This window comes from Diabrotica virgifera, chromosome 1, assembly GCF_917563875.1.
Source record: "Diabrotica virgifera virgifera chromosome 1, PGI_DIABVI_V3a".
In the NCBI taxonomy this organism is placed as follows: domain Eukaryota; kingdom Metazoa; phylum Arthropoda; class Insecta; order Coleoptera; family Chrysomelidae; genus Diabrotica; species Diabrotica virgifera.
Window position 1 is genome coordinate 237742483 of NC_065443.1, and position 12249 is coordinate 237754731.

At 32.8% G+C, this 12249-nt stretch overlaps 1 protein-coding gene across 1 annotated transcript in view; it reads left to right on the top strand.

The window, feature by feature from the left end:
* Window positions 1-12249, top strand: part of LOC114328167 (juvenile hormone esterase) — a 114852-nt gene that overhangs the window by 51832 nt on the left and 50771 nt on the right. The window contains exons 6-7 of the mRNA XM_050648177.1: window positions 702-877; window positions 7885-8020. Of these exons, the coding sequence (XP_050504134.1) occupies window positions 702-877; window positions 7885-8020 (312 nt within the window). The remainder of the gene's footprint in view (window positions 1-701; window positions 878-7884; window positions 8021-12249) is intronic.

A 12249-nucleotide genomic window follows, 5' to 3' on the forward strand; every position in this document is an offset into this window, starting at 1 on the left:
ATCCAACTGCCAAATACCATCAATTAAGGTTATATAAAATAAAATAGCACTTATTCAACAGATAACGCATCTCTTTGTCAACGAATATACAGGGTGTTAGTGTTAGCAAATAAGTTCGACAAACTTCAACTAAGAACTAAGTGAAGCTTCTTTGGAGGAATAGAGTCGTCCAATTATTCATCATGAATTTTTTCAAAATATTAAAGACGTTGCATCTGAGCGGAATGATTTAGATGTAGACCTAGACGAGACGACATAGATCGTTACTACGTACTTACCTAATACTAAAGTTCTCCTGATTTATTTTTTTTACATAGGCAAACTCTTTTTTTTGAGCTAAATGTAGGTAGACAATATAGGTACACAAATTTTAATAATTATGTCAGTTAAGTAATATGTATTACTGGTTAACTGATTATTGTTTATATTCACTGAGATAACAAGAATATTATTTTCTCTGACAATTTTCCTAGATTATGTGAGATGTAAGTAATGTTCTTATCAGTTTGGACATTCTGGTTCTCATGGCCTGAGATATTTATATCTGTATCGTCTGTGTACCTATGTACTTTTACTAGATCATATCTTCTTCAGAATTGTACGATCTGCTGACTAATTGATATTATCATCTAATATCTATTACTTGTTGTGGTATTTTCTTAACATCTTCAATTTTTTTTAAAACAGTAATGCGTTTGTAGAATTATTCCATGCTGCAATACAAGAAAGTGGATCAATGATTGGTGGAACTCTACAGAAAAATGCAAAAGAAAATATTATCGGTTTAGCGAAATATCTTGATCCTACATTTGACTCTGAAGAGTCAGAAGATATTCTAAAAGTTCTCAAAAAGGCTTCTGCAGAAGATATTATTAAGGTAAGATAATATAGAAAGATGAAGTAGTTTTCAATTCTAATAGCAATATTAATAATATTTAAAAAATTTAAAATATTACTAAAAGATTTTTAAATTAAAAACTTATTGGTCCATTTTCTTGGTAACATCTCCAAGGCTTCTAAAATTTGCAAGCCAGATGGATGCTGAAGCGAAGAAGACAAGAGGGAATTAAAAAAACTTACAATTTACGACCCCGTCTGTTGAGCTGGTAAGTTCCAACAGAAAATGGACCTAGTTACCCAAAGAAGTAACGATCAATATAAAATATAAAATGGAATTTTTATTTTAGTTTTAAGATAATATAGTTTATGGTATCAATGATAAAGACTCTTCTATGGTACCTAAGGTTTGAGTTTAAATAAATAAATGTATGTATATTTTTATGTGCCGGTCTAATTCTAATAGCCCGTAGGGGAGAGTTGGACAAAACGGGATACCATTCTTGTTTACTCTTACTACGGAAAATATGTTAAAGAAATTATCATAATAATATTTTTTATAGGTATAACATTTATTGCAGCACACAAAACACATATCTTTAGCTATTTTTAACAACTGGAAAATAATAAAAAAAATATTTATTAAAGTCCTACACATCCCGATTTATCCAACCACGGTTGGATAAAACGGGATAGGTTTATAATATTTACTTTTTTTGTATAAAATTATCTAAAACTTAATGTCTAAATTAAGTAGACATTAAACTGTATATTGAAATTTACTCGTGAAAGAATAATATCTTCAGTAGTCAGAAACTTAAAAATAGGCGTTTTTTTGTTATACGGCAAAAGACCTTTTATTTAGGACTATGAACGTATATCAAAACAAAAGTTACATAAAAATATGTTGTTCTTCTCTGCGGTATGAGCAAACGCTTCATATCTCTATTTAAAAAATTAATAGGCCAACAAATAAATAGGTAGATAAAACGGGACATAAGAAACTGTACCTATCCCATTTTATCCAACTTATAAGTGTCCTGTTTTATTCAACTCAGACATTTTTCAAAACAAAAATGGCTGCTGCCTAAATGTGAAAGTACAATTAGGTAGACTACACATGAGAATATTCGTTAATGACTGCTTAATTAAATGTAATAGTCACCGGACTTATATTTTTATATATGAGGACCTTGGAGCACAAGGGGTCTAAATAACATTTTTTTAAAAATGGGTTAGGTGGATGAATGAGTTGTGAAAATATTAATCTATTTGGTGGTAAAGAGATCCAAGTGATTGTTTTGATAGATGCTGCCATCTAGTGTGGTGCCCCTTAACCACTGAGTAGTGATAAGTTTAAAGTTGGAACGCTAGGGGTTCAAAGGCACTTAGATCCCTATACCACGAATCATCACAGTTTAGTTGTAGTTCACATAAGTGTTATTAAGAACGATTTTGATTAAATTTTCTTTGTAAATGGTTATAATAGTATAACAAATTTTTTAGAGAAGAAAAAAATGTGGAACCTGAAAAAGAAAGCTTCTACAGATTTATATTCAAAACAAAATTCAATCTAAGCTTCCACAGACCTCACACCGACACCTGTGTCACTTGTGACAAGTTCTTTTTCTTCTTCAGGTGCCATCTCCGCTAAGGAGGTTGGCAATCATCATAGCTATTTTAATTTTTGAGGCAGGAGCTCTAAATAGTGGTTTTGAGCTGCATCCAAACCATTCTCTCAGGTTCTTCAGTCATGAAATTCGTCTTCTTCCGATGCTTCTTCCGCTATCTATCTTCGTCTTCTTCCGATGCTTCTTCTGCCATATATCTTTCCACACAAAAAAAATGTGACAAGTTACAAATGAAAATTAGCCACGGCAAGCCTGATGAGAAGCAAGCAGCTGAAGTTGAAGAAGAACTTCATTTAAGGAAGACAGAGCCAGCTAAAGAAGCTAAAAGAAAATGCAAATTATTAAAGAATGACAGTCAAGTTTCGATATGCTTTGACTTGCAAAAGATGATGCCGACACCTTATGTGACAAATTCAAAAGCCCATTATTTGCGCCAACTCTGGACATACAATTTGAATATTCACAACCTAACAAGTGAAGTACAGGCAGGTGGGGGCTGTCAGGAGATAGCTTCTTGTTTGTTAAAATTTGTTCAGAGTCTTCCTCCGACTGTGAAACAGATCTCTGCGTTCAGTGACAACTGTGGAGGGCAAAACAAAAGTCACCTAATTGTCAAAATTTGGCTTTATATTGTTAAGAATACCTAAATTGAAAATGTTGATCACCACTTTCTAGTCACTGGACATTCTTACAATGAAATTGATCAAGATTTTGGAATCATAGAACTTAAAAAGAAGAAGAACCAACGTCCAAATTAAGTAGACATTAAACTGTATATTGAAATTTACTCGTGAAAGAATAATATCTTCAGTAGTCAGAAACTTAAAAAATAGGCGTTTTTTTGTTATACGGCAAAAGACCTTTTATTTAGGACTATGTACGTATATCAAAACAAAAGTTACATAAAAATATGTTGTTCTTCTCTGCGGTATGAGCAAACGCTTCATATCTCTATTTAAAAAAATTAATAGGCCAACAAATAAATAGGTAGATAAAACGGGACATAAGAAACTGTACCTATCCCATTTTATCCAACTTATAAGTGTCCTGTTTTATTCAACTCAGACATTTTTCAAAACAAAAATGGCTGCTGCCTAAATGTGAAAGTACAATTAGGTAGACTACACATGAGAATATTCGTTAATGACTGCTTAATTAAATGTAATAGTCACCGGACTTATATTTTTATATATGAGGACCTTGGAGCACAAGGGGTCTAAGTAACATTTTTTTAAAAATGGGTTAGGTGGATGAATGAGTTGTGAAAATATTAATCTATTTGGTGGTAAAGAGATCCAAGTGATTGTTTTGATAGATGCTGCCATCTAGTGTGGTGCCCCTTAACCACTGAGTAGTGATAAGTTTAAAATTGGAACGCTAGGGGTTCAAAGGCACTTAGATCCCTATACCACGAATCATCACAGTTTAGTTGTAGTTCACATAAGTGTTATTAAGAACGATTTTGATTAAATTTTCTTTGTAAATGGTTATAATAGTATAACAAATTTTTTAGAGAAGAAAAAAATGTGGAACCTGAAAAAGAAAGCTTCTACAGATTTATATTCAAAACAAAATTCAATCTAAGCTTCCACAGACCTCACACCGACACCTGTGTCACTTGTGATAAGTTCTTTTTCTTCTTCAGGTGCCATCTCCGCTAAGGAGGTTGGCAATCATCATAGCTATTTTAATTTTTGAGGCAGGAGCTCTAAATAGTGGTTTTGAGCTGCATCCAAACCATTCTCTCAGGTTCTTCAGTCATGAAATTCGTCTTCTTCCGATGCTTCTTCCGCTATCTATCTTCGTCTTCTTCCGATGCTTCTTCTGCCATATATCTTTCCACACAAAAAAAATGTGACAAGTTACAAATGAAAATTAGCCACGGCAAGCCTGATGAGAAGCAAGCAGCTGAAGTTGAAGAAGAACTTCATTTAAGGAAGACAGAGCCAGCTAAAGAAGCTAAAAGAAAATGCAAATTATTAAAGAATGACAGTCAAGTTTCGATATGCTTTGACTTGCAAAAGATGATGCCGACACCTTATGTGACAAATTCAAAAGCCCATTATTTGCGCCAACTCTGGACATACAATTTGAATATTCACAACCTAACAAGTGAAGTACAGGCAGGTGGGGGCTGTCAAGAGATAGCTTCTTGTTTGTTAAAATTTGTTCAGAGTCTTCCTCCGACTGTGAAACAGATCTCTGCGTTCAGTGACAACTGTGGAGGGCAAAACAAAAGTCACCTAATTGTCAAAATTTGGCTTTATATTGTTAAGAATACCTAAATTGAAAATGTTGATCACCACTTTCTAGTCACTGGACATTCTTACAATGAAATTGATCAAGATTTTGGAATCATAGAACTTAAAAAGAAGAAGAACCAATGTGATATCTATGTACCAGAAGACTGGATAAATTTGGCTGTCTCATCAAGTAGAAAATTTATTGTGACTAAGTTAATGGGTGAAGACTTTATTGATCTTCAGTTACTAAATGAGTACTTCCGGAAAAATATGCCAGGGATACGAGGAATGGAGACATTGCATTATGAAGAGGCAAACCCAGACTCTCTGTTTTATAAGACAACATCAGCTGAGGGTATTATGCCTTACGAAAAATTACCAATGAAGAAACAACGAGCAGGTACAATTCCTAATCAGTTTCCTATGTTTCATCCGGTAATTGAAAAGCCCAAGCTTAAATACAAAAAGTATAAAGATCTGATGGAACTCTTGCAATTCGTCCCACCGATATACCATGAGTTTTACCTAAGCCTATCTCACGAAGCAAAGACTGGAAAGCCTTTAGCTACAGGTACTGTTGTAGGCAATGAAAGTGATGATAATCACTTTGGTAACAACGTTTATGACACAGATGACAGCAATTAAATAGTTTTAGACTGCCAACATATTATAATATTTTCTGTTTTAATACTGTTATAAAAAAGAATTTACAAAAATAAAAATAAAACCACTTATATATTTTGTGCACATTGAGCATTTTCATTCGTACAAAATTAATGAGAGGTAAAGGGATCTATGTGCGCACCATAATTTTTTTTATACATAAAACAATAACCGAATGTTGTAATACTTTCTGCTATTGGCAATAAAAATAAAAAGACCTGATTATCCTTCTTACAGAGTCAAAATGATTCAATTTTAATATTCCCTCTTACAATAATTTTCCAACTTTGACTTGAGTTTTCTCAAAATTTTGATTTTGCTACTTAGACTCCTTGATCTCTAGGGGCCTCATATGTAGGCAGTATAATGTAGAAAACAACGCACTTAAAAGTACAAAGTATCAAAAAAATACAGTCAAACAATTCTAAACACAACAACTTTTCATCAAATATTGGCATCGAGGTAAAACGAACTGAGAATATTAAAATGACGACTGATAACAAGTTTCCGTCGTTGTCCGATTGATAGCACCACTAGTTGTGTCTCTAGGCTAGTTATCCCGTTTTATCCGACTATCCCGTTTTATCCAACTCCCCCCTGCCAAAAGAGGTTTTTACAGTATAAGGTTTTTTCTGTTTTTTACAATACTTCAAAAATATTCGTATGAAAATTACAGCAATATCCCGTATCGGGAATAGACTACGCCCTACGCCCTACACTCTACACCATGCAATATTCTGAGTACAAACTCAAATTATCATGACACGGGGAATTTCTTATCAATTTTAGAGATATTCAGTTACGGGGTATGGTATTAGATGACCTGTATTAGAGGTTCCTAATTAGAACTTTTTGTTTAGATCGGGGTTTTGTGTATAGATGGATAACTGTTTTGTTAATCGTTTGCCGTGAAAATCGGAAATTCAGATTTTTTGCAGATACGGGGTATTAGAATGAGACCGTCGGTATGTACCTATATACTTGATACTTATGATCAAAGGATGACAATTTTCTTTCTTCAAAAATATAAAATGTTAGCCATAAATTAAATATCAACAAAACACTGTGAAAATAAAATTCGCAATGACTAGTGGTAGAATGGATCATTGTTTTCCATTATATTGCTGTTTTTGATTACTATACTCGATTATACAAGAACAACTGCGGCTTAACTTGAGCTTCACTGATTTTAATTTTTAAATACGGTGAGAAGCAAACAGCACAATAAAAAAAAATGCTTAAAATGTTATATATTTAACAATCATATTCTTATTTAAGTGCCATCTCCGCGACGGAGGTCGGCAATCATCATAGCTATTCGGACTTTGGAGACGGCTGCTCTGAACAGTCCGTTTGATGTTGATGTACATCCGTACCATTCTCTCTGGTTGCGTAGCCACGATATTCTGCGTCTCCCTATGCTTCTTTTTCCTTGAATCCTTCCATTCATAATGAGTTGGAGCAAATTGTATCTCTCTCCACGCGTAATATGTCCGAGATACTCCAATTTTCGGGTTTTGATTGTATTTAAGACTTCCATTTCTTTATGCATCTTTCTCAGAACCTCTTTGTTTGTGACGTGTTCTGTCCATGATATTTTCAGAATTCTTCTATATACCCACATCTCGAATGATTCCAGTTTTTTCATTGATGCCGCATTCAAGGTCCAAGCTTCCATTCCGTAAAACAGAGTCGAGAAAACGTAGCGCCTAGCCAACCTTACTCTTAGCTCTAACCTTAGGTCTCTTGTACAAAGCACCTTTCTCATTTTGTTAAAATTTGCTCTAGCCTTTTCTATTCTAATTTTAATCTCCTGAAAGTAATTATTTGTGGAGTTGATCATTGTTCCAAGATATGCATATTGGTCTACTCGTTCGACATTGGTTCCGTTTATGAGGAGATTCTCGTTGTTTCTTCGAGTTTTAGAAATTCTCATAAATTTTGTCTTCTTAATGTTCATTGTTAGACCGTATTATTGGCTATATATTGCTACTCTGTTAACCAGTCTCTGAAGATCTTCAATATTTTCGGCTAAGACGACAGTGTCATCCGCATATCTAATGTTGCTAATGGGAACTCCGTTAACCATTATTCCAGCTGTTTCCCCCTTAAGAGCGAAAATCCTGTTTTTAGGATCTCTTCCGAGTAGGCATTATAGAGAACTGGCGACAATACGCATCCCTGTCTCACCCCACGTCTAATTTCAATTTCCGCTCACAACTGTTGGTTAACACCTACTTTTGCTCGCTGCTTATAATATAAATTAGATATGATCTTGAGGTCATTGTAGTCTATCTTTTTAATTTTAGGACATTTTAGGATAATTTTAAAACATTTTAGGACATAACAATCATATAGATACATACAGTTTACCTAATTATACGGGATTAAATATTCAAATCAAAAATACGGCAAATTCCATTTATTGTAGGAAAATCAATATTGAATTAATTTAAGCTATGTTGCAATATTCGAATAAATAGATATTCAAATAAATAGTGATATTTTAGGCTGGTCGTACTTATGGCAACATGATAGAAGAAACTGGTTACTATTCACTTCTTCCCTTACAAAGTTTTATGGATGGCAACTTTAAGAAAGTTCCCATGATGATTGGCTTTAATTCCGAAGAGTGGATAAAATACGGTACGTTTTTATAAACTAATCAGATTAACTTAAAACAGTCGACCTTTAATATATTTTTTATGTGTATAAGTCTCATTAGGCTATCTGAAAAAATGAATATGTTTTTATTAGTTTACCTACCTATGTGTACCTACACTTTAATTATATGTTTAAAGGTGGTTAGGTAAAAATGTTACATATAAGTAACTGAAATAAAAAAGTACCATGAATACTATTTTCTGAGCTATATCACTTTAATGCAAAAATCGTTAGACCAGGGCGCATCTGTAAAAATATTAGTACATTTGGACGTTGAGAGGTGACTCATATTTTTTTGCAGAAATTGCTTGAAAATAGCTCATATAATAATATTTGAGTTATCCTCCCACTCAAACAGGTCCGGAACATTGTTTAAATAATCAAAATATCAAAAAATTAAGGAAAAAGTCGATTCGACAACAAAATATCGAGTAGGAAAATAATATATTAGATAAAGATTGGAAGGAAAAATTCGATTTTTTTCTTGGTTTTTTTATTATAACGTTAAAAGTACACATTTTTGAGAAAAGTTGCACCAACGTAAAAGTTGCGTAATTAAATTTCCTACGATATAGGATTAACTGGAAATTTTAAAAATTGTCACCCTTGTTGCAAAATAGCAATAATTTCGAAAAAACACAACTGGTGCTACGCGCAGGACAACGAATACCTTCGCTCTGATTGGGCATTCCAATGACCTTTGATAATGATTGATACATTTTAGTTTTTAGTACATTTCGAAATAAATAAATAAATTTGTTTATTGCAAAATAAAAACACATACTCTGTCCTTTGAAATAACACTTTTTTTAGCAAAAATTTTAGTTTTTGATATATTTTAACTTAGAAAACAAAAGTGTATTATTTTTAAACATATGCAATTATTGTTTAAACAGTTTTTCCCAAACAATATTCAAATTAGTCTGATTTTTGTGGAATTAAAATATGAACATACAACAAAATATAGAGTAAGAAAATAATATATTAGATAAAGATTGGAAGTAATTTTGGTGGAAATCAACTTGTGTGAATCGAACACCGCTGTCCTGCGCGTAGCATCAAAAATTAATGTTTATTTAAAAAAAATTCTGACGCCGTGGTAGTTAACCGATTTTAATTTTGCTGATTGAAAATAAAATGTGCAGTATTCTTCTATTTGTAAAAAGAATTTTAACTTGCTATCTGCTTTATTTTCAGTCCTGCAACATTTTGAAAAATGAGTTTTTTTGCGAAAGCTGGATTGCAAAATTTATTTTGCAAAATCTGTTAAACCGATCCTAACTAAAATTACAGTATTGTTTTATCAAATCATTAAGTTTTTGTGGGTGAAATATGAAAGTCCTAAGTATTGCACAAATGGTTGAAAAACGTAAAATGCAAATACTTGCTTTTTTATGTTTTTTTTCCGCAAATATTGCTATTTTTCAACAAGGGTAACAATTTTAAAAAATTTCAATCAATCTTATACTGTAGGAAATTTAATTACATAACTTTTTTTTTGAAACAACTTTTTTCGGAAGTGAACACTTTTACAGTTATAATCAAAAAACGAAGAAGAAAATCGAATTTTTCGTTCATTTTTTAACATTTTCATTATTTAAACAATGTTCTCGACCTTTTTGAATGGGAGGATAACTCAATTATTATTATATGGGTTAATTCCAAGCAATTTCTGCAAAAAAATTAGAGTCACCTCTCAACGTCCATCTCAAAACAGATCGGCCTGGACTAGTAGATGATTGATTATTTTTTACCATTACTATTTACTATACCTTTAAATATTTTGGGTTTCTTCTAATTGGTTGATGGTAAACTTAAACCTAATTTATCAGAGTAGTATGTTTGTTTAAAAGTGGGCTAATACCTCTACTATCACTCCTGTCCTTGAGCGGGGAACCGTCTCTCGCCGTACTTACTACTCTATTATTTATTGTCATTCGGCATATGTGGTCGTTCCAATCTACTCTTCTGCGTTTCTTACCCAGTTATTAATGTCTTTCACCTTGCATCTCCGTCCTACATCTGCACTTCTAGCTCTGTCTCATAGCCTGTTTACCATGGATTTTTTGAAGAGTTTTCATTTCTGCTATTTCTATCATTAATTTTGTTCTCTCTGTATCAGGCCGTGTTTTAGCCGCGTATGTCAACATTGGTCGATGACCGTTTTGTAAATTCCGCCTTTCATTTCTTTCCTGATATTTTTTTTCTCCATATTTTTTCATTTGGGCATCCTAGGCCTCTGCTCTGTCCACTTGATCTTCTACCTCTGTTTCAAGCTTTTGACAGCTAGATAATGTGATGTCTGGATTTTCTTCTTCAAGTACCATCTCCGCGGCGGAGGTCGTCAATCATCATAACTATTCGGACTTTACAGAGGACTACTCTGAAAAATTCATTTGATGTACAGCTGGTTCCAAAAAAACTGATACGACTCTTAAAGCGTATTTTGTAGAAAATTGAGCAGTGTCTTTTGAAGAATAAATACTTATTATTTACATGCTGTCACTGTCACTGTCAAATTTTAAAATTTTTCAGATAACTTATTCTGATCAATATTAGAAAATGGCCCCACATGCTAGCAAAGAACTAAAAGCAAGAATTGTAACGAAATTAGAAGATGGTTGGTCACTATCTGCCGTAAAGAACCATTTTAACGTAAGAAAAATAACAGTTTTTAATATTAATAAAAGATGGAGAGAATAAGAAACTCTTGAAATAAAGCAAGGTTCTGGAAGACGAAAAGTATCTGCCGCTCATGAAGATCGTACGGTTTTGGAGAGATTAAAAGAGAATCCTTTTGAAGATGCGAAAACTGCAAGAATTCAAAATAATATCAAAATTTAGACCTTAATAATAGGATATTGATTATATTCAAAATAAGATAGCTAAAAGGAACTACAACGTTAACGGGGTTTACTTTACGGTATTATTTCATATGGTCAATGGACCTCAATATAATAATATGAAAAAACCGCGGAGTGCTACCATTTAAAGGGGTGCGTTTTTGAGAAATGGGTGAATTAGTCCCTGGCACAGGTTACATTAGGGTGAGTTCTATGCACTTTTGGTACAAACATATCTACATAAAAATTGTTCCTGGTTAAGTTGCCTATATAAATATCACTCTTTAAAGTCTAAAGTTTTAAAGAAATTTTGTTTTTTGTCCCATAACTTTTGTCCACGAGCATGTAGGTGGACACATCGTTGTCCACGATGTCCACATTGCTTCACAGAAAAAAAACCTACATATTTCTTCTCTAAAATGTTGTTTAGTAGAGGTAATTAGAATTTATAGTTTTCGAAATATGATTTTTCAAATTTCGCCACTCACAGCAATTTTGGGCAATTTTTCTTGTTATTTCGCAAATATTGTTTTGTAACTTTTTTCTACGTAATTTTAGGTATATACAATGGTACACGTAATAGGAACAGAAATCAATTACCTTTAAAATGGTCTACTGTATAACGTTGTATGGCTTTTTTTAAAGAGATTATGGTTTTTCAAAATTTTATACTTTTAACGATTTTTTATAATATAATATAAAAATAAAATAATATTATTATATTATATATGTTAGATCACTAATCACGTATTTGACTTTTTAAAAAAGAACTTTATTTGTTACACATTAAATATTCAAACAATAGTACAAAGTAAATTAATTTAAAATGACTACAATAACTGGACTGGTCGAAGTTGCAGCTAAGAGTGGTCCCGGCATCTGAAAATGGCAATTTATAGGTTTGGTATGAAGTGCTGAATCGCTGTTCCCATGAGAATTGACCAACGGTTCGTACAAAGTTCATCTACTGCGTGCTCAGCGGTTTCTATGGGAATGGGATGATGAAATATGAAGTCGGCGAACTTAAGCTAGTTCAAGGTTAATATTTTCTCATATAACAGCTCCCCTTATTAGTGAAAAGTCAATGCCATTGCTTTGACTTTTACAGAGTAATTGGTGTTTCTGCTTCTTCTTCGCTCTCTTGTTGGACATTGGGTCTTCTTCTGAAGGAGGTAAAGCTTTGAAATTTCTGTCTAATGGAATTTCTGCGTGGTGCTGAAGTTGGAGGCTGATCCTGGGACAAGGAGATTGCAATTTTTGGAAATATTTTGGTTCGATATTTACAACAAAGGTATAAGATAACTAGGATGATAATCAGGGATAAGGTTGATATAGTGAATAAGGGTAAATGTTCCTCGATGAATGATT